This window comes from Pollicipes pollicipes, unplaced genomic scaffold, assembly GCF_011947565.3.
Source record: "Pollicipes pollicipes isolate AB1234 unplaced genomic scaffold, Ppol_2.1 Scaffold_7231;HRSCAF=8579_pilon_pilon_pilon, whole genome shotgun sequence".
Classification (NCBI taxonomy): Eukaryota; Metazoa; Arthropoda; class Thecostraca; order Pollicipedomorpha; family Pollicipedidae; genus Pollicipes; species Pollicipes pollicipes.
In genome coordinates, this window is record NW_023597034.1 from 13965745 (window position 1) to 13989148 (window position 23404).

The following is a 23404-nucleotide window of genomic DNA, read 5'->3' on the forward strand; positions in this document are numbered from 1 at the left end:
TGACCAATGTTTGCTTGAAAGCATCCTTTAAACAGTACCTCATCGCATACTGAAGGTCAATTGCTATCAGGATAAGACCTTTGGATTCACGAAACACATTGCAAGAGCGCACAAAGATAACCATTTCACAGAAATTGTGCCGGAGGCAATGAAGAATACCAACTCGCGACGCGTCTCACAGTAACGACGGCTGCGTCGTCAGACAAAAAAACAAACACGCACAGCGTACCCCATGATGGTGTGCCACACGCGCACAGCGTACCCCATGATGGTGTGCCACACGCGCACAGCGTACCCCATGACGGTGTGCCACACGCGCACAGCGTACCCCATGATGGTGTGCCACACGCGCACAGCGTACCCCACGATGGTGTGCCACACGCGCAGGACACAAACAAAATGAAAACACCATACAAACATATACAATGGCACATACCCGCGCCCAAATCTACAGATGTATGTCAAATGCATCATATGGCTCACAGACGTAAGAAACCGCTTCCGACCGCCGACAATCTTGCTAGGCACCGTACTACTCAAGCCGACTTGCAAACAGCAGCTGATGCTAAATATTGCGAGGATCTGTTGGTTCTAGTGCGAGACTTTAAGAACAACCCGAAAAAATGTTGGCCCTTCGTTAAATCCTTGATGTCATAAGGGCATATATCTCCCGTTCCTGAGTGCCATGACAATGTGTGTAAGGGTGATGAGGAGCGTGCCAACTGTCTGAATATGTGTTTTGCCCATAAGTTCTGCGACCCAAACGTTCGTATATTGCCTGGCCCTCCTTTGCTCGATGCGCCTGGATTAGACAGCTTTACCGTACCACATGGCCGTATATCCCACCTGTTTGCGATCTCAGTGCTCCCAAGGCCTGCGGCCCCGACAGGCTCAGTGTCCGGATTCTCAGGGAGTATGCCGAGGAGCTAGCTGTTCGGCTAGAAATAACATGCAAGCCTTCCCTAAACTCTGGCGTCTTCCCCGCCATGTGGAAGTAAGGGAACGTGATACCGGTGAACAAGAAGCGGCCCAAAAAGGTGCCTGAAAATTACGGGTCAGTGTCTTTGCTTCCTATCTGCTCAAAAATATTGGAAAACATTGTGTACGAAAGCCTCTTACAGGTTTGTTTGCCTGCCCTGCCTTAGGTCCTAGCACAGATTCCTTCCAAAGGGCTCCTGCATCAAAAACCCTTCATGTCTCCTTGAACACTGCTGGACATCTATCTCAAAAGGTCAACAAACAGATACAATTTACACCGATTACTCTTCAGCATTCACCAGCGTCAATCATCTTCTTCTGCTACACAAGCTTCGCTATTCTTTTTGCATCACTGGCCGCATGCACAGCTGGCTGGAGTCGTGCGTGAGCAATCGTTCACCATGCGTAGTGCTGAACGGCACGCAGTCTGAGTGGACTTCAGTGCGATCTGGTGTCCCGGAAGGCGGCGTCCTGGGACCGTTGCTTTTTGTCTGCTTTCTGGCCAATGTTCCTAACGAAACGGAGGGTGAGTGTCTTATGCACGCTGATGATGTGAAAATTTATCACCGAATCGACAACGTAGCAAATCGTCTCACACCTCAGGCGGATTTGGATCGCTTTTGTGAGTGGTCTAAAAACTGTGGACTGAAACTGAACCCAGCTAAGTGCAATACCATCTCATTCACCCTTCGCACGTCACCTGTTGCCTATTCATACGCACTGGACAGGTACCGTTTGGATAGCTGCCAGCAGATTCGCGATCTCTGCGTCTTCCTGGACACCAAACTCAATTTTCCCAATCACATAGATTCAACTGTCTCCAAAGCAAACAGGATGCTGAGCTTTCCCATGCGAAGCGTGCAAATTCCGTCGAGTCCACGTCAAGCGCGGTTCAATCACAAGGCTCTGCTTTGTGCCTTCGACGCTCATGTGAGACCATTGATATTGTACGGTACCGTTATTTGGTGCGGTTTTCCGTTTCCCATCTCGCCCGCTTCGAAACGCAGCACCGGTTTCTCAAGTGGCTGGGTTCGAGTAGCCCGGTGTTCTCCACTGGATTACGAGCATTTTTTCGCTTGCTTCAAAACACCATCATCAAGGCACGCTTCACTCAGTCTGACGTCTTATTTTTATAAAACGTATATCATTACAGGCTTGACTGCGCCCACCTGACATCACTGTTCGGTCTGGCTTTACACCCGTCCGGCGTCCTCGGCATACCGGCCTTTTCCATGAGTCATTTGCAAGGGTATACACTGCTAAAAATGGATTTGTAGCACAGATACCCATTGTCTGCAATCATTGTTTACAACATTCTTCCACAACTGGCTTTTTCCACCCAACAAAATCATTCCGATCTGATCTGTTTAGGTTCACTGGCACACGTGAAACCTTCTCTTGATGACCGTTGTGTGTAGCGTGCGTGCGTGCGTGCGTGCATGCGTACGTGCGTGCGTACGTGCGTGCGTGCGTGCGTGCGTGCGTGCGTGCGTGCGTGCGTGTGTGTGTGTGTGTGTGTTTGTGTTACGCTGGTTTTTGTGTGTGCATGTATCATATACTTATTGTTTCTAAACTGGACTGCTTTCATATTTGGGCTTTTGCCTGTGGAATAAGTGTCCCCTAAATAAACAAATAAACAATCATCCTCAAGAAACAACGAGACTTTGTAATTTAGTACCAGACGTTTTTTAAAGGTACATGCAGCCAAGGTCCTTAAAACAAGCAAGGAATGTGCCCTGCTTGAAATACTTAAATTGGAAGCCAAAACCAGAGTGCCATATGTAAACAAATGTTTTCGCATGGGGAGGGGTCAGGTGTTGCATGACAATTTGATTTACCCGAATCTGCTGAATGTGACCATGCATGTCCTGAAATGTGGAGCCTGTAAGATGCATGTATCTCAAACACATTCCACAGTTCCAAACTTGCTCAGACATATTCACACATGCATCTCACATAGGTTCCACATGTCCGAACTTCCATAATCGCATTCACACGTGAATCTTACATAAGTGTCACACTTCAGAACTTGCACATTCACATTCAGCAGGATTTGGGTCAATCTATCCAGACTGGAAAGTGTTTAACAAAATCTGACTGCTTCCACACACAAAAACATTCATTTGCATGTAGCCTTCCAGTTATGGCATCCAACTTTGGAGTTCCTTTGGCGTGACACGTTCTGAGATTGGGTTGAGAAACTGTAATTTTATATGATGTTGTGATAAATGAAATACATCTGTATATTTGGGGTGGGTCATGTGCAATTGCATGTGCCTGTGTGGAATTTCCACTTCGTGTTGTTGTGCATGTGTCAAGCCACCATGGTGTACACTGTACATGATTATCTTTGCCTGACAATGCAGCTGTTAGCTGTGTAAACTGCAGCTATTAGCAGAAACATATCACAAGTTCATATCAGAAAAGGAAGTGGATCAGCATATGCCAATATGTGGCATATATGTATATGGGTCTGTATATGTAAATGCAAATGTGAATGCATCTCTCTGGGCCTGCACCCAGTCAAATGCATGTCCATGCATGTGGCATGCATGCATGTGTGCATGTGTGCATGTGTACATGTGTGCATGCATGCATGTGTGCACATGGGTTACATCTGTGCTGTATGCACCTACATAACCTTAAAATACAACCAGAATTGACCACACAGTCAAAACTACAGCTGTGTTTAGTGAGACAAAAAGCTAGCATCTCATACAAATAAAAACAAACACTTATTTGAATGAGTTACAGAAAATATGATACACCAGTCAGGATGTACAATCTCAGATATTCAAACATTGTTAGGCATGTGCACAATCAAGTTCTTTGACACTGAGCTTCAGCTTATCTAATAAGCATATTTACCTTTCTAGAACAACAATATCACAATCAGAAAGACTCTCAGTTCCCTGCTCCACAACATGATGAGCCTTCCAGGGTTCCATTGATAACATGCTTAAACTGCTTTGCTGGCAACCTGGCAACAGACAACAAAGGAGATGAACTTATGCAGAAAGTGACAGGAAGGTAGGTAAACCTCAAGAAAATTGTCATCAGAAAATGATGTGCTGGTGCACTTGTGATGGCTGCTACCCATGTTCAGATGCACATTATATAAAGCTGAAATACCATGAATATCATGTTGTTTGGACATCTTTACAAGATTCTTAAATTCTCAATGCATTCGGAATATCTTGAATCAATTCAGAAGTCAGTAGCACAGTCAATCAGAGCAACCTTGATAAACCGATCACAAAATTAAAAAAATAAAACCCATAGACTAGCAGCAGCATTGCACACCACCTCATGACCATACCACAAAAATACAAAGTATGGACATGCCAGGCATAATGTTGGAATTAAGCACACCACATGCACATGCATGCCATAAATCCAAGTGTTTAACACAGTCAAGGCAATCATTTGAGTGGATGGAGAGAACTGAAATTCTAGGGCATTAGAATGATATAATGGTAATTGCACAAACAATTAAATCAAGTGTCATTCTCTGCCAAAAAGTGACCCAAAATTAAGCACCATTCAGTGTAAAATGGACTTAGCACACATCTACAAGTTTCCATTAATGGTATTACTGATATGCATGTCACTATAAGGTCTCATGCAAGTAACTGGATTTTTCATGTGGAAGAGCGCAAAAGGAAAACATAAAAAAATCTTCTAATTTTCTACACCACACTGATCCACTAAAAATAATCTGACATCTGCAAACTCTATGACATTATCCTTCATGACAAAACTTTATGATCTCACACCAGACAGTTGTCAGGCTCGATCACTGAGACTGAGACACTGAGAGAGAGACTAGCCTTCAAGCATTTAGCCACCATTGCATTCTATTTGAATTTCTTTTAAGTTAAGGTACTCTAATCAAACCAATGTGCCTTGCCTGGTAGGTTTGTGACATGCTGTGAATAACTTACTGTTCAATTAGAATGGTTATGTCAAACATTGCAAAAAGGACACCATACAGCCAGCAAAAAATTGTTCAGGCTGCAACAATATCATAAGTAAGAACCCTTGCAAATGTAGCATGTTGGTGATGATCTCAATAATGACCCATTAATCTCAACAGCCAGGCTGTAAAAGGCACAAATATATTAAACATGCTCAGCCTAAAAGTAAACTCATGATAATAAGTTCAGTGCATGTATGCTGAAAATTTGAGCATGTTGAATTTGGTGCACAGTTGTTGCTAATTCCAGTGCACTAACAGGCAATATTTCACAGAATAATAATGTTGCAAAGGCTAATTCCAGTAAGAATGCCCCAAGATGTATGCCAAGCAATGCCATCAGATAATTTAGCACATTTTGGACCACCCAGAGAATGGTGCACATGTACCATATTCAGTGCACCCACATTCTGTATGCATGTAGCAGTAATGAATTTTTGGCAGGCTGGCACAGAGGTTCTGGTACATCCAGACTCATTATACCTGCCTTCCAAGAGCAGTTAGTTTGTATCGCTCCGAATGAAAGAAGCTTAAAAAACATGGTTTTAAGCACATGAAAACTTTCCAATTAAAACAGCAAACACATATTACAACATATGAAAGTTATGCTTTGAGTTTCATAGCCCCTCACTTGTACCGATTCACAATACCACACAGAACACACTTGTTCTGTCTTTGAAACACACTGAGCAACTTGACGCTTGCCTGCCAACGTTCAAGCAGGGTCCGTCGGAATCCGATTAAAAACCAGCCCAGCAGGTTTTTGTTTCCGGACTGGTAGTCAACCAGTTATCACCAACTGTGGGACACCATACATGGACAAACAGAACTAGCATGACACTAAACAAACCGAAATTAGAATGCATACCCACAAGACAAAAACAAAGACCATATCGCTCGGAAACTCACCAGCAGAAGGAGCGTAACCACCAACAGCGTATCAGACAGTAACTAGTTTCGGGCCTGAGGACAGGTACATTCCCCTGCCAGGATGTAAACAAACAACGCAGTGAGATGGTTTTGGCGCAGTAATGACAAAATATTTTGCACCAAACATGTCATTATTTTACTGCTTCAGCCACAGACTGCTTAGAACAAGTCCGCAATTATTTTTTTTCAAAAGAAGAGCAATCTGAAATCCAAAGAGCGGTTTTCCAGCTACAAAATTAACTGTCAACTAAGTTATTACGAGATAGCGTTTTTTACGCCGGCACGGCTGCAGAGCTCTTTTAGCGGCAGCGATTCTCAGCGGCACTGAGAGATTCGAAACGTCCGAACGGCTGGTTAAGAACCACGCCACCCGGGTGGTAAGGGGGGAGGAGCTCTGAGATTTCAAAAGCTAAGTGAGCTAGAAACACCGTGTACACGACGAAAAAGCTAGCACATCACCTCCTAGTATGAAATTTTGTGGTCCTGGGATTGACCTCCGGATCGAATAGTCAAACAGAGGTCAAACTTTAGATCGGTGTCCGAATTTTCCTCGAATCTCCTTATGCCACCACCTTTAACCTAGATATCTTTTTAAGCCAAAGGTCACTGGTGTTCAGTTCAGGTTTGTGACCTTTTTGGACCTTGAGAAGGTCAGGGTGACAATAACCTCAACCCTTATTTAAAGTTTTTAGCTTCAACAAGAGGCAACTTTCACGATAAACAGCATGGTTTTAGAAAGAAAAAGGTCATCGAGGTCATTTTAGATCAGTAAATTCCTTCCAGCCTTGTGAAGTTCAATGAGTAGCCTTGTTGACCTCTCTGAAATCAAGATGTTGAGAATTGTTTTCTTGATTGGTTTTCACTTTGACCTGACCTTCATATCTGACTCAGGGTAAATAGAATCAGTCATAATCTAAAATTAAGTTGTCTGGCTGTCGAATACACCGTCGCAAAGACAACATTTTATTCGGCTCAATCGACTAGTTCACGGACTTTGGGGTCTGATTCAGCTCATGCCTAATAGTTTTTTGTCTCAGCTCAGTTTAGACTCATGGCTTGCGTTGAGTCATCTGGTTCACGAACCACGCGACCTGCAAAATCAAAGATGTGGATGGATCGTTTCCACTCATATCCGGAGAGAACCAGCCAGCGGAGTAGCAAGTTACAAGTAAGGTATTGTTACCCGCGCTGTATTTGCTAGGCTGAAACTGCAAACTTGCTACTAGGCTGTGTTTACCTAGGTAACATGCTGCATACACACACACACACACACACACACACACACACACACACACACACACACACACACACACACACACACACACACACACACACACACACACACACACACACACACACACACACACACACGCACGCACGCACGCACGCACGCACGCACGCACGCACACACACACACACACACACACACACACACACACCACACACACACACACACACACACACACGCACGCACGCACACACGCACGCACGCACGCACGCACACATGTATATATATATATATATATATATATATATATATATATATATATATATATATATATATATGAAATTTATTAGGAAATTGAATTAATTTTACGAGTTTCAAGTCGCGACCGCGACACATGACCGCTTAGGGTCATAATGATACGACCTGGATGCTAACGGTCGCCTCCAACGGCTAAACCACGATGGCCTCGGCGTAGGTTAGTGAACGAGCCGCCGCGCCAAAGCGCGCGTCACCGACCTCGGCTACCATGTCTATCGACGTCGGGCGCGTCTGCCCTGTCACCGCCCACTCAGATCACCTCGTGTTTCAATGTGAAACACTTAAGGCGTAGCCCACCACCCGTATTTACAGCCACTCACACAAAGTCGCAGATCAGCTTCTTGGTCGGGCTTTCGCTCTTCGTCCTCACAAGTTTGCAGCCACACTCGGATCCACCCCCGAAAACGCGTGCCATACATTCACCCCATCCTTAAAAATGGGACCACACCTCTCGCTGAGAGAAAATATGGTGCTCGCCAGATCTTGCATGGTATCTCGCGTGCTGTGCGTAGTATATTTGTTCTGTGTCGGCTGCTCCCTTTAAACTTATGGGAGTGGGAGAGTAGATTTGCAAGTGCATTTTTCTGATCGTTATTCTAATTTTGCGCCTTGCAATGAGTCACATTAGCGTTTCAAATGAGCAGCATTTGCACATGTATGAACATTCAATTATGTGCCATATCGAGGTAAATTCGCTGAGATTTGCGCATATGTGTGATTCAGGTCCGAATGGCCGAAGCGGCCAGAGATGCCGAGGACGGTCCCGCCAAAGAGCACTGAGTCGTCCGGTCGTAAGCCTGATGACCTTGGCGGGCACGGGGCGGGCCTGGCAATTGTCCCTTTCTATCACGTTAAAGACCATCTAAGCCACCGTGGCATGTAGTAGGTGTAACTAACTATTGCAACTATTACGAGTTAACGTGCTTATTTGTTCAAACCATACTTTCGATGTCCGCACCTCCACATTTACTCTTAGTGCATGCTCAGACATTCGCTCTCTTTGCTGTGGTCTTTTCGGGTCCCTACGCTTCCCTGGGGGAGGGAAGATACGTGGGACCGAACTCCTCCTCTTCCTACCATGCAGAGGCATGACACGTCAGGACCGGCCTGAACTTAGACAAGCCTCGGGCTACGGACCCAGTCACCCCGAGGCGCCCGACCTCGCTCAGTCACCCCGAGGCACCCGAACTCGCTCAGCTGTCGGTCGGTTATTTTAGGAGCCAGCCGCACCGATGGCCGCCTTTGCAGGCCACTAACACAGCGTATGAAACTGGGAACTAGGAATACAACTCGCGGCCCTGTCTGGCGTCTCCATGTCGTTCCTCCCCGACAGAAGGGTGTTCAACCGGCCACCCTGGCGCGTGTTAAACTGAACCGGCATCTCTGTATACATTTTTGGACTGCTGCGGTGGTGAGGAATCTTGTCGCGTCAATGAGGGTTCCTGCGTCGATCCGGTGCTGACTGCCCTAGAGGGTCTTACGCGTCAGGGAATTAATTGATGTAAAACATCTCTTTCTAATGGCCTTCGTGTCGACCAGGGGGACTCCACCTTGTGTCGTCAGAATGGCAGCCACTAGGCGTCCGCGCTGGAACGGAATGGCCCTCTAAGCCTTGACCGAAAGCGATAATGAGCTCAAAGTATTCTGCCCACGGAGCCTCTTGTTCGGAAAATGCTAAGAAGTCTCAATAGTGCCCAACAGAAGCTTTGCTTTTCAAGACTTGATTCGAACCCTTTGAATGAATGGATTTCTGCGATCAGAGCTCACGCCAAGCAATGCTCGTTGTGTGAGCCCTGACTTCCACCATCCGATCGCGCAATTCCAAGCAACGACAGAGTTTAGTGGTGAAAGTTTAACGTGTCACGATGCTTGACACGGCCCGTCCTGCACTCTGACGCCAATTGACTTTTAGCGCGACCGCTGCCACCAGCCGCAGGCCATACTTGCCAAGGACAAGTAACGAGCGCCCAGAGCGACCTGAACTCATCCCGCCACGGGTGGGTGGATCGGAGGGCGGCGCTCTTACCAACTGAGCCACCGGGACGAACCGAGAATGGATCAAACCGAAGTGAAAAATGGCGAAAGGTCAAGTCATACTTACATGAAAACGTCCGTTGTTTTGCAGAACTGTCTGGTGAAACAAATTCCTTAAAGCATTGAGTCTGCGCGCTCGCAATCTCAGGAGCAGGAACAGCGATGGTCAGGGCTGCAGCTGCCGTGGAAGTGCGTTGGTCGCTGCTGCGCGCTGAGTCTGCGCGCTCGCAATCTCAGGAGCAGGAACAGCGATGGTCAGGGTCGCAGCTGCCGTGGAAGTGCGTCGGTCGCTGCAGCTAACACCAGGCGGCGTGCGCCAGGCGCGCGAGAACGGCCGTCGCGATACAATGCTTCCAAAAGATCATCAAAGTCACTTTAATCAAAATCAGTTCGCATCGTTCCAAGACTACACTAGGGTGTATGTTTTAGGTTTACAATTTTGAGAATGTTCTCTGAACTGGATGACAATTACAACAACGTGAACAATAAATATTATACTGATTCTCTTTCACTTTGACCACCACATTTAATGACCAGTGCAAGGCAGTGGCGGATCCAGAGGAGGTGGCCCGGGGTTATGCTCCCTTCCTCCCCCCCCCCCCCCCCCATTGCGCCCCGCAGGGGCTCATAAGCTCCGAACGGGCACATGAACACATGCATTTATGAACGCAAATCACAGTAAAATTGGACTTCTTTGGACGTTTAGGCGACTAAGAACAGCCGCAAGCGAAAGTGAACGGAACACGAGTTGACAAAAATATTTCTTCACTGACTGGGAGGGTGTTGATCCGGAGATTTTAAGAGTCATTCGCTGCCCAGAAGCCGTACGCTGTTCCCGAGGCCCTGTATGTCCACTGGCGGGATCAATCCGATCGGTAAGAAGCCTTTCACATTGCCCTTGATTTCTTTTGCATTTGCTCGGAATGCCCCGCGCTTTTGCTGGGGCTCTTTTCTCCCAGCATGCCGGGCACTTTTGTCAATCAAGAGCCTTCCACGGATTCTTCCCACGTGCAAGAAAGGCTCCATGCGCTACAGCCGGGGCCCAAAATGTTAACCTGCCATGTTATTCTTGGTTGCTCAAGGGCCCTTCACGTTGGTAACGGTTAACCTACCGACACACTGGCGATATGATCATGGGCCCTCTTCATTGGTCTACGACGCCTTGAATTCCTTGTCATTTCCTTAGAGCCTGAGTCTTTTGTCTCGAGTGACATGTGTTAACCTGCTCGGACACACTCGATCGTTTCGAGACCCTCCTCATTGAGTGTTGGGCACTTCCTATTTGGATGGAGGGCCCTTCGCTCTTGTCGGAGACCCATCTCTTAACCCGTTCGGGCGTGCTTGATCGTTCAAAGGCCTCCACATTGTGTTTTGGGTACTTCTAATTCCTTGAGGGGCGCAACACTTGTCGGGGCTCATCTGTTACGCTTCTTGGGCACACTCGATCGTCTGGGGGCCATTGCACTCCGTCTCGAGTACTTCCTATGGGCTTTTGAGGACCTCACGCTTTTGTTGGGGACCCCATCTGTCAACCCGCTTGGGCACACTCGATCGTTCAGGGGCCCTCTTTATTTGATCTTGGGTGCTTTCTGTTTGAATAGAGTGCCCTATGCCGTTATCGGGGCCTAGTTGTTAAGCTTTTTCGGGCCAGTGGCGGATGTAGCGGGGGAGGAGCGGACACAGGGCCATGCCTCCCCTTGTGCGCTGAGGGTACCTAGGACCGACCAAACGGACGGCCTTCTGGCCTCCAGATGACCAAGACAAGTCGCAGGCAAAGTGAAGATCCCTGCAGCAAAGTTAATTGTTCATTGACTGAGACGGTGGTAACTTGGGGATGTTTTGAGGTTACGTGACGATTGGGGGAGATTTTGGTTCGGGAGACCTTCCGCGTTATCCTTGATCTTTTTGCGTTATCTCGGAGGACTATAAGCTGCTGTTGGGGCACTAGCTGCTAGCATGCCTGGACACTCTTGATCGACCAGGGGCCACTGCGGGTTCTTCCACTCGCCCGATAGGCTCCATACGTTATTGCTGGGGCCCTTTTTCAGCACAGGACCACTCCTATCAAGCACTGTGGGCCCCTGGTCGACACAGGACTCCCATTGACTCAGGGTCCCGAACCAGTGGAAATCGCGGGACCCGGTATTGTCCATGGCTGGGAACTGAGTCCTCAGGCCCAGGCCACCATGGAGCTGCCTGTTCGGTACTGCCGGCTCCTGAACGACATTGGTACCCAAATCGCCGCAAAAGACCCTGGGGCTGGCATTTGAGAGCCCGACAATGCGGGCTGGGGCCCATTGATGCGACCTTCGTCCAGCCTTTCGGGCCATCAAATCGGGACCTTTACCTTGAGACCTGGGGGGGGGGGGGGGGGGGCGTGCCGCCTATCCTCCACTGTTTTCGCCACTGCTTCCACAACAAATAGTAATGCAGTCGTCCCTTATATGCGACACAACGTCTGCTGCAGAAACTTGTACACATGCGTGCCACACGACAAACTCGTGCTTGAAACACTTAATTCGTCATCATGTGTACTGTAAAAACCTACATAGTCTTTACCACAAACCTTACCAAAATTCCAACGAGAGAGAGAATACACGGAAGCACTTGGGCGGCGAAATCAGACCAGTGGTACCCATTCTATGGTGTCGATGCGTTAGTGGCGCTGGATATGTTGCGATCGGCAGATGCACGGCGTCAATAGCTGTACGCGAGATTTCTGATTTCGAAAAAGTCTAGTGCAGTGTCGCAGTGCTGCAAACCAATAAGAATAAAAATAATAAATGGGAACTAAGCAGAGATAAACGATCAAAACTGCCCCCAAATACACAACAACTGGATTCACCCGAATGGAGTACACTTTCCTGCCACAGCTTAGGATGGATGATGAATGAAGGGGGGGGGGGACTGGCCCCTGACTGAATATAAAACTACAGTTTCATCTTGCGTTCGCTAAAACGCGACATTACTTCTACCGTAATGACTTATTTTCGGTCTTAGTACGGCATGACAGACCTAAAACTCCAAAAAGCTGCATCAGTCATTGAGATTTGGCTACCACACCTATTACCTTTACGCATACGCCAAACACTACAAATCATCAATGTGACGTAAAATAATGGAGAAATGATTTCGCATCGGCACCACGAGCTTCAAATTGGCACAATGCTTGGCTGGAAATACCTGCCAACCTGCCAGTTGTTCCTACACCAGCCTCAGGCGTCCACGTATTTTGCACTGAACGGGGAGCCCGCGATTTTCCCGATTTCAGGGCGAGGTCACTCAGTCATCTCGCGGAGTGATGATTGGAGCTGGGGCTGCAATGCGTTAGATAACAACCCTGATATGGCGTTATGGATCGCTCGTAACGACCTTATGCGCTACAATGTTTATTAGCACGGCAATAATTCGATCAAGTCTTTCCTTCTCAGACATTGTCTTACGCAGATTTAAAACATGTATAGTTAATTCACCAGGAAAATCAAATCAAATTTGTCTGTTTCATCTTCCAGATTTTGGCAGGGGCACGGCAATTATAGAGAGGCTGAACTATAGGCTATAGAGAGAGAGGCTTTAACTTCCTAAAATTCAGTATTAGCGCTGTAGACGTTGACTGGAATAAGAACACCAAAATGGCTATTGGCCCTTCCATCTTGGGAGAACCTGTTAAAAGTTGCAAGCTTGATTTTTTGTGGCAACGATGTCGTGTCGTGTATTGGGGCGCACGTGACTCCGCGTATACGTAGAGGCTAACATTTTGCACCAGAAGAAATCACGGACGTAGATTTTTGAGGCATACTTTTTGTGGCGTACCACTGATGTCGCTTAGTAATATGTATAAAGAAGTAGTATGGTGTATAAGTGACCACTGTAAAGGTTTTTTTGCAGAAAAAACAATGACGTATAACGACGGATGTTAGAAGGACCAGTTTTGTCGCATAGCAACAATGTCGCGTACGAGCATTAGCACTAGGTAATGTCATGGCGCACTTGTTGGTAAGAGTTTTTGCGGTAGCAATAATGAGCGCCCGGTGACGGGCGGCAGTGCCCTCCTGACGCTGTTCATACCCCTTTGTCCGTTGAGACAAGGCAGTTATCGTGGGGTCACGATGACTGTCACGTGACCCAGGTTCACGTGAGCCTGCAGCAGCCACGACGGCTGCCTGGGTGGAGCGTCTGCAGCCACCTTGTGTGAAGCCGCCTCGCTCCAGCAGAGATGGGCGGGGCTCCGCGTGCTCGCATCGGTACTCGTGAGACGGGGGCGACGGTGTCGAGCTGTGCTAGGAAGATCTCAACTGATTCTTCCAACTTCCCGCTTGAGTGCCGTGGCAGGAGAACGGGGCATCAGCCGGAGCTGAGCAACCGCTGATTGAAGCCCCCTGGGTCTATTTTCAGCATCCGTCGGTGCTGAGCGGTGGGGCCGATCCCATTGATCTTGCCGCTGCAGCGAAGCACAGCACGGGTGTGGTCGTGCGTGGTGCCGTATTGACACCGGGTCACCCCGGCGCGCGCAACTTGATTAGGATGATTTGCCACAAACAGCGATGTCCAGTAGCGTGTTGCCTGGCCGGTCTCGGTAGGTTGGTCGCTGGGTGCCACCGACCGCAAAGCGGCAGGCTGTCAGCAGACGGGTCAACCGCTGGCTGGGCGATTCGACGGCAGTTTTCGGCAGGGAGCAGTTCAGGTCTCCTGTTATCGCCACTGGATGGTTTGTTATGGCCCTGTTATGGCCCTGTTATGGCCCTGGATGGTTCGTCAACATATGCTGGGGCTGACACTCCAGGCCCTCAAGACGCACGTCACCTGGGCGGACTTGCCGGTGGACACATGGTAGACAGAGGCACAGAGCAGACTGCAGCGCTTTTCGGCGAACACTTTGACTCGGAGTATTCTCAGACTGTTATCAACTATGCATGCTGTAGGCGTTGGCGAAAACTCGACTCGTTGCGCATTTCGGATTAACAGGGTTGCATCGCCATGTCCCTTGGCTAGCTCGCAGCTGCCCGAGCGATCACATCTATGTAGCCTATAGCAATCTTAAGTAAGCAGCCTGTCGGAAATATTTTGAGTCAGCCAAGTCTCGCACGCCAGAAAAGTGAAAAATTCTTAAACATCGTTAAAATCCCCCTTTAGGTTGGGCAGCTTGGGCTTTGATGACTGAGCATCCGACCGCGCTGTGATCCTATTGCTGTGGGCTCTCCCGCCGTGACGCTGCCACAGCACCTCCTCTCCTGTGGTGCCGTCGGTTTCTGCTCCTCCCGCTCCTCCGGCTCAATTTCCGGGCCGGTGCGGGGACAGTAGTGGTAGCCTTGCTCGCGTGCGAACCGGGCCGCCCGCAGCCGCAGTCGGACTGTGCCGCCGCCGGGCGCCGGGGCGGTCGGTGTCAGAGGTCATGTCATCTGTGGGGCGGGCCGTGCCGCCGCCGGGCCCGGGGCGGCCGGTGTCAGAGGTCAGCTGATCGGTGGGGTGGGGCCGCTCGCAGTTAGGGTCGCCAGTCGCGGCGGCCGGGCCCGGCGCCGGTGGTCTGGTCAGGTCAGGGTCACTCCTAGAAGTCAAAACATCCAGTGTAAGTCAAGGTCAGCACCGACGTCAACGCCACTCCCGCGACGTACAGGCAAGTCCATCCGACATAATGGTGGCCAGTATGGAAAATACACCGCATAGCGACACAAATCAAGGCAAAAAAAGTTCGCGTAAGATGTCTGCTCCTAAACCATCTAGTCTCTCCTCACGGTACCAGTGCGCCATGGCGTAATACCGCGTCCCTATTGCTGGTTAACGCTGTGCCAGAAATCTGCCATGGGGTCGGTAGGGCCCCACACTGCAGGGTGGACGTGCCGCGCCGCAGAAAAACACGCCGTAGCACTGGCGTGTTTTTCATGCGGCGCGGCACGAGGCGGCGCGGCACAAAGCAGCACGACAGGATAGTCGCTCGGATCGGTGCACCGACGTGTGACTGCGTCAGGCTCAACTGTGGAACACGGTGACGGGCAAGACAGCCGTCGGATCGGTGCGCCGACGTGTGACTGCGTCAGGCTCAACTGTGGAACACGGTGACGGGCAAGACAGCCGTCGGATCGGTGCGCCGACGTGTGACTGCGTCAGGCTCAACTGTGGAACACGGTGACGGGCAAGACAGCCGTCGGATCGGTGCGCCGACGTGTGACTGCGTCAGGCTCAACTGTGGAACACGGTGACGGGCAAGACAGCCGTCGGATCGGTGCGCCGACGTGTGACTGCGTCAGGCTCATTTGTGGAACACGGTGACGGGCAAGACAGCCGTCGGATCGGTGCGCCGACGTGTGACTGCGTCAGGCTCAACTGTGGAACACGGTGACGGGCAAGACAGCCGTCGGATCGGTGCGCCGACGTGTGACTGCGTCAGGCTCAACTGTGGAACACGGTGACGGGCAAGACAGCCGTCGGATCGGTGCGCCGACGTGTGACTGCGTCAGGCTCAACTGTGGAACACGGTGACGGGCAAGACAGCCGTCGGATCGGTGCGCCGACGTGTGACTGCGTCAGGCTCAACTGTGGAACACGGTGACGGGCAAGACAGCCGTCGGATCGGTGCGCCGACGTGTGACTGCGTCAGGCTCAACTGTGGAACACGGTGACGGGCAAGACAGCCGTCGGATTGGAAAGAATGGTAGGAGTGTAGTGCATGCAATAATCTGTAAGTGATACCTTGGCAATATAACTTCATCTGCCACTATTTTTTAAAAATCAAGACAAGAACAGTTTGCCTCATGCAATATAACAGACCTCCGGTGCCCATGGCCAGTTGCAGCCAGCTGCGACCCATTGCGAGAAGCAATGGAGTATATGGCTTTCATAAAGCATGACGCTTCCTTTTTGTAATTCCATAGCTTAGAAATAGCTCACGCCGACAGCAAAGTTTAGTGCTCATTTGATAACTTGTTTGATACATTATGAAGTAGTTGTTCATTATCTCCAAGTGACCATTCAAAACGCAAATATAATGTCTAGAATATTCCCCCTGCAAAGTGGCATGAGCTGCTACACTGCGGGTGGGGCTTCAGCCATCCCTATTAGCCCCCACTCCACCCCTCCCCTTCAACAAACGTTTTGGGTAAATATGGTGCTATATCTATGAGATTTCACGGACGTGCATGATTGAGACTAGAATTATTTCCATTTGAAGACGATCGTTCGAAATTGCCTGGATGAAAAGAAAACTGGTCCTGCGACACAACATTCGCAACTTATCACCACACTCTAGCGTTGCACACCTCGCGGCGACATATTGACCCGAGGCTTACCTAAAGGCAGCGTGGCGTAGGTGTTCCGTGACGCACCGTCTTCTGCGGCACGCGCGGCAATGCGTGTCACGGGAGGGACCAAGCTTGGAATGAGTCCTTCCTTCACTAGACTGGCTCTGTTTGTGGAAATGTTGAAAACGCATTAATAGACATTTCATATTTGCTGTTCATTAATGTGCGCTCCACTCTTCGCAATCTTGGCACATACAGGTAAATAACATCAGGGGCGCATCCAGAGAGGAACACGGGGCCATACGCCCCCTTCCTTTCGGCTCCCGAAGGGCCCCGTAGGCTCCGAGTGGGCCCATAGCCGGCCGAACAGGCCGTTTCTTTTTACACGAAACGCAACAAAATGTGATGTCTTTGGCTTTCATGCGACCAGGAACAGTCGAGGTGAAAGTGAAGGGCCCACGAGTGGACAAAAATATGTCTTCACTGATTGAGAGGGTGGTCATTGGGAGATTTCAAGGCTCATTACATTGTTCAGAAGACGTACACTGTCCCTGGAGGCCCTGTATGCCCACTTGCCAGGTCAATCCGATCGTTAAGGAGCCTTCCATGTTTCCCTTGATTTATTTCCATTTGCTCGGTGGACTGCGCACCGTTGCTGGGGCCCTTTTTTGCTCGCATGCCGGGACATTCTTGTCAATCAAGGGTCTTCCACGGACTTTTTCCATCCGCCCAAAAAGAACTATAAGCTTTACCCCAGGGGAGGGGCTTGTTAACCTAACCTTCCAGGGTTTCTCGGTTGCGTTGCTCAGGGGCCCTTCACGTTGGTATCGGTTAATCTACGGACACAATTACGATATGCCCATAGCCCCTCTGTATTGGTCCGCGATCCTTTCGATTCCCCGTCGCTTGCTCAGAGCCCTACGCTGTTGTCGGGGGCCCCATCTGGTAAATTGCTTAGGCACACTCTCCGTCGTTCGGGTCCTGCAAATTGGGTCTTGGGTACTTTCTTTTTGAATGGAGGGTCCTATGCGCATTTGTCGAGGCTCCATCTGTAAGCCTGCTTGGACACGCTACATTGTTCAGGGGCCCCACACATTGGGCTTCAGTAGGCATTTGAACGCAGGGGCCTACGTTCCTATCGGGGGCCATCTGATAACCTGCTGGGGTACACTTGATTTTCCGGTGGCCCACACACTGGGTTTTGGGTGCTTTTTACTTGATTTGAGGCCCATACGCTCTTGTTGGGTTCCTATCTGTTAATCTGCTCTGAGGCACTCGACCGTTCGGGGGCACCTACATTGTGTTGTGGATATTTCTTATTTGAATTGAAGGCCTTACGCTCATGTCAGGGCCCTTTCTGTTAACCTGCCCGGGGATACTTGACCATTCTGGGGCCCTCCAAATTGTGCCTTGGGTACTTCTTAGTTGAATGGATGGCCTATGTTCTTTTTGGGGTTTCATTTATAAGGCTGCTCGGGCTACTGGTGGATCCAGAGCGGGGGAGGGGGGGGGGGGGGGCACGAGACCATGCCCCTCCCTATGCCCCGAGAGGATCCATAGCCTTCGAAGGATTCCATAATGGACCGAACGGACGCAATCGCTAACACAAACCACAACAAAATTGGGCGTTTTGGGGCCTGCAGACGACCAAGAACAGTCGCAAGGAAAGCAAAGAGCCCGTGAGCAGACAAAGTTAAGTATTGTCAGAGCCCCATATGTTAACTTGCCTGGTCAATCCGATCACAAGCGAGCCTTCCACGTTGCCCTTGATCTCTTCGAATTTTTTTCGAATTTTTCCCGTGGGGCGTACGATGCCGTTGGGGTTCTATCTGCTAACATGCCTGGGCACTTTTAATTGACCAGGGGCCCTCCACGGCTTCTGCCGATTTGCCTAAAAGACTCTATAGCTTTTGCTAGGCCCCAGTGCCAGGGTACACCCAGCTGCTCAGCGGCCCTTCATATTGGTCTTAGGTTCTTTCCAATTGCTCGGAGGGCCTCGCGCTGTTGCCAGGGCCTATACAAAGTAAGGCACCGATCCAACCGATGCTCAGGGGCCCTCGTTTATCCAGGGTTCTTTGATCTAGGGCCTTTTTCCCTTGATCTCATTTGCGAAGGACCCCTCACCCCTATCGGGACTCTTTCTGTTAACCTGTCTGGGCACCCTTGATCGTACAGGGAGGGCCCAGTGGTCTGGCCGGGGTCCTACATGACAGCCTGCCTGCGCATTTCCGATTGTTCAGGGGCCCACCTCGTTAGGCTTGGATTCTTCTCGTTTGCTCTGAGGACCCTATAGTTGTTGAAGCAGTCGGATTTGCGCCGCTGAATTACGCGCAATTATCGAACATCATTTAACGCGTCGTATGTATATGTTTTACGGTGTAGTATGTATCACTTTCGTTGACTATTGAACTTGTGACACTTCTGATAACTGACTGTGCATCACGTCCTAAATGCGTTTTGAATGCTAGGATATTTCGTACGCCTTCACAATGGCCAACGCAAATCTCTGCATTAGTCATCAGCCAGCAGTCGGTTACAATGACCGGCCGGCTAGCCGTAAATAAGCTAGAAGTAAAGTTCGTGTTTATTTTGATGGTATTTAGCAGCCAACGTTAGTTTGTTTTTTCGTGCTCCTTTCCGAAATACTCACGTTGAAATTAACAGAATTCACCATGATCTGAAGAAAATGAGCAAGTTCCATGTGTGTGCATACGTAGCATGCCAAGTTATTTAGTGTTACGACGAAATCCTGGCTTCGCCCTTGTGTAAGATAAGCATGAATTGTTTCACTGGTTAACCTGCTACATTTTACGCATCCTGCCCTGTCTTATGATATATTTCACTACATCCAGGTCAAGGCAGGTAAAATAACCAGTATCACTAGGCCGCAACGGGCATCCTTTCGAGATTGTCCGTGCCCTCAGAACAATGAGCGGAAGCGATCGTAAACTGGCACGTACTGTTAATTGAACGGAATCTCAAAGTGCAAGGCCTGCGGCTGTACTTGTTAAGTGCATAGAAGCCGCCTAGGTAGATTGGACGGTGGACTAGGATGGTAGATCGCCTGAACTGTGAGTAAGGTGGGCATCAAAATCATAATACCGTGCGCCCCGATTCCATTTTGTACATTTCCCGCCCATCTATTTGCCATTGTTTTGTCCTTTAGTGTCCAATAATCGACGTAAATAAACATATCACAAATTCACATTTTCCCAACGTCGTATGACCATCGACCGATCTCCCAGGCCCGCCGCCGAGTCCTTTTGAGAATGACGACCGAATGCAGGCGAGGTACTTTATTTCCGGCGGCCGGCAGCAGTTGACTCAGCTTTCGTTCATCACTCTATTGCGACGAAAAGGCAACGCGTATGACCGTGGGGCGCATTGTCCAGTTTCCTGTGTGGGGAAATATATCAAAGCTTCACATATTGAGTGATGAATAGCTTGCGAATGGTACGAACCAGGAAAATCCCGCATTGAGTGGAAATGCCTGGCATTTTTAATCAAAGCCCGCTGCCCCGAGAATACATCTTCACACAGCAGTTTACCGAATGTGCCTTGGGGTGGCTGCAGAATGCGACAGCGTTGAAACATCGCAGCGGCGTTAATAAATGGCAGCGGCAAGCTTTGAGTAATGGGCTCTGGTATTGGATCCAGAACTGTTTCTCTGAGGCTTCCGGAATGCGTAACAAATCTCTGGCTTCAGTGGACATTTGGCGATAGCTTTTCAAAGCTGTACAGTCACTAAGTTTTTCTAGAAAGCAGATTGCGCTGGTTGCTGTGCATGTATGCCTTTGACGCTTCGTTCAAGGTTGTTTGTGTCTCTAGTATCGCGTCTTGCTCGCTTACCCCCAGCTCGCAGTGTACCCTCAGGGCAACGTCGAACCAAATTTCAGAGCCCTCTTCAGCATGTTTTACAAATTATTTTATAGCATTACATGGCGATAAATCTTCGTTCGTCACGATGCATTTCAACACATTTTACCCTCACCGCGACGCGCCGTTTTTCATGACGTAGACGGATACACGAAAAGATCGATTGTGATCCCACGTCGTTTTCAGGTTTTCCAACTCATTGCACGGTTTTTTGTGAATCATTCAGATCACTCTGAAACGGTGAATCAATTCTCAAGATGGAAAATAACGTAACTGTTCTTTGAGAAAAGGAACACCTTGGCCACAGGATTCCAAATGAAGGTCAAGCTTTGGCGTAATATTACCCCAAAAAGTGCGATGGAATGTAAAGATGTGACCGTTCCAATTAATGGCGTCATGCGTCACCCTACTTAAACAAGTTAAGCTAGGTATGATTGCTCTCTGGTCAAACGTGATATCAACTGACAAACACAGCTATTTAAATGGAGGTTTATAACATTTCATTCGTACACCCGTTGGCTGCCACGCGTGGAACGGGTACCGAAATAATTTATAGTGCCGCGAAAGCATACCAATCGTCGTTGTCGAAGCCCTGGTTCTGTAGAGCCCCCACAGTTATGTTTGCCACATGCGGTATCTGGGGTAACGTGGCAACATAGTAGCGCACATCCTCTTCTTTCACCAAATGTTTTTCTTTCTTTGACCCCCATTTCCAGGACGCTACATCCAACCTCAACCGAAAGCACCTCGAACGAGTCTGCAGGTCAGCACTTACTGGGAGCAAACACGCAGCACGCCTAGAGGTAAATCATCATTTATTGCCCCCATTTTCACTACGTTAACCTGCATGCTATCAACTTGCCCAGTCAGTATTAACTTTATCGTAGGTTACATTATTTATCGATCACTTGCATGTCTCCTGACAAACCATCAGGAAAACCATCAGATTCTTGAGAAATTCCGCCAAAGTGTCCCGCATATTATGTTATTTTGAGACATGTAAGGCAAATCCACTTAACGAGGACTCTTACATAAATAACCCTGCTGCTAGGGGAGCCATGAAACAACCGAAGCATCGCTGATAGCTATTTGCAGATGCTATGATAGGTATTTACAAACTCAAAAAATAAGGAAGTATTGCAACTAGTGATAAAACCGAGCTTTGATTATTTCTTTTTTTCTTATGCATACCTGGTAATTTTCTTCAGATTCATTTTACTTTTTTCGATTACAGGCTTTGGTAATGAAACAATCTCACCCCTTTGTGTTATGAACACGCAGTGTAGTAGCAGCATGCATCTCAGGGTTTGTGTTTTTTGGGTACACAAAACTGTCTGCAAGTCTTTTTGTAAAAATGCACGTGCTTTGCGACTATAGGTTTTGAACATCTTTTCATTTGTGTCTGCCAAGGCAGCTCAAGATTACATTTAATGAGTCCGGAAGATTGGTCAGTTGACACTATCTTATCTTACCTATATATTAAAATACAAAATACAACAAAAAAACCCGCTGACGGTGCAGCAGTTTGTAAAGCCTATTGTGCTTTTCACATCTTTGAAAGGCCGTTGGTCGTAAAGGTCCTGTGGCACAATACATGCTGCGTAAATGTGACGCTGTGCAGCGTAATGAGTCGCATGTAGCACGTGTAAACGTGCCCCATTGGTTCAACACGGGAAATGCGACTTGCCTCTTGCAACTTGCCAAAAACCACCAAATAACGAATTGAGACCGAGCTGATATCTGGGCATAAATTGATCACAGTGAAAAGAAATCAGTACAATGAGATGAAAGTTTGTGAGATCCCGGCCACTGGCATTCTATGCTTTAGAAACACATCAGTGCATTTAAAAGCAACGACCAGATGATGGACACAAAAATACACGTTAATGGGATATCTAAGGCAATGTACCCCATTTAAAGATAGTGGAGCAAGCGTCATATACGATAAGACAAACTCACTTACAGCTATTGGTATACTTCGAAGTGGAAAGGACCGATCTAGACAGCATAATTTCTTTATTTCGCAACTATGCTTCGTCATTTGTCATTGCTTGATGGCGTCATCAAACGTTGGTATGATGTTGAAGTGCTGCCAAACTAGCCGTGCGTAATCGCCATATTTGCATTCACTTGCAGTACTTTAAACTCACTGAGAGACGGCAGTACGGCGCCGGAAGTATTGTCTGAGCCAAATATCGTTGTGCGCTTGTGTTTTGATCCTTCCTGGTGGTGTTCCTGTCTTTTTATCCATGAATTTAGGAAGTTTGCTTTCATTCACATACTCGGTTATGGTGCTGGTCCTAAGTTCTTCGATTACAAGTCCGATTTCGCAATAACTTTCCGTCTTGATCGTCGCATGGCCAGTGGCATGGCAGGATTTAATTAACGATGCTATGGCGTCATGAATGCCTGAATGGCCTTTAAACGGTCTGCACGATATGGTCTGCACATCCTCGCTGGCGTATAGCTCAGAAACTAGAAGGTTTTGGCTCTTAAGAAGAGCAGGGCTGTGAACCGCACCGAGCAATCTTCAAAAAGGCTTTTTTCAGTTCAAATCCCGATACAAATGTTTAACACTTCCTTCAACCATTCTAACCCTGATAAAGCCTCGCTGCTATGCCGGGTGGTGGCCAATGCGTGACGAAGTCAGTAATAACAAACGCAGGCGTAACGAGAGCCACGCTGATCATTCGCTTGTGGCAATGATGTATGAACATAGTGCGCGAACTCAAAGCAAATAACTGGTTGGGGGCTCAGTAATTTTGTTTTCATTAACGCGACCCGCTGGCGTGCACGCACTGTTCTACGCGGCCCCGTTGAACGCACCCC

At 48.6% G+C, this 23404-nt stretch overlaps 1 protein-coding gene across 3 annotated transcripts in view; it reads right to left on the reverse strand.

Moving 5' to 3' along the window:
- The window catches only part of LOC119109455 (uncharacterized), a 31999-nt gene extending 26067 nt beyond the window's left edge, over nucleotides 1-5932 (reverse strand). For 2 of the 3 annotated variants that reach the window (XM_037233079.1, XM_037233078.1), the window contains exon 1: nucleotides 3847-3931. In XM_037233079.1, the coding sequence (XP_037088974.1) occupies nucleotides 3847-3926 (80 nt within the window). In that variant the 5' untranslated portion in view covers nucleotides 3927-3931. Of the gene's footprint in view, nucleotides 1-3846; nucleotides 3932-5863 lie in introns of those variants that run through there. The other variant, XM_037233080.1, reaches the window with a different exon arrangement.
- Between the last annotated feature and the right edge of the window lie 17472 nt (nucleotides 5933-23404).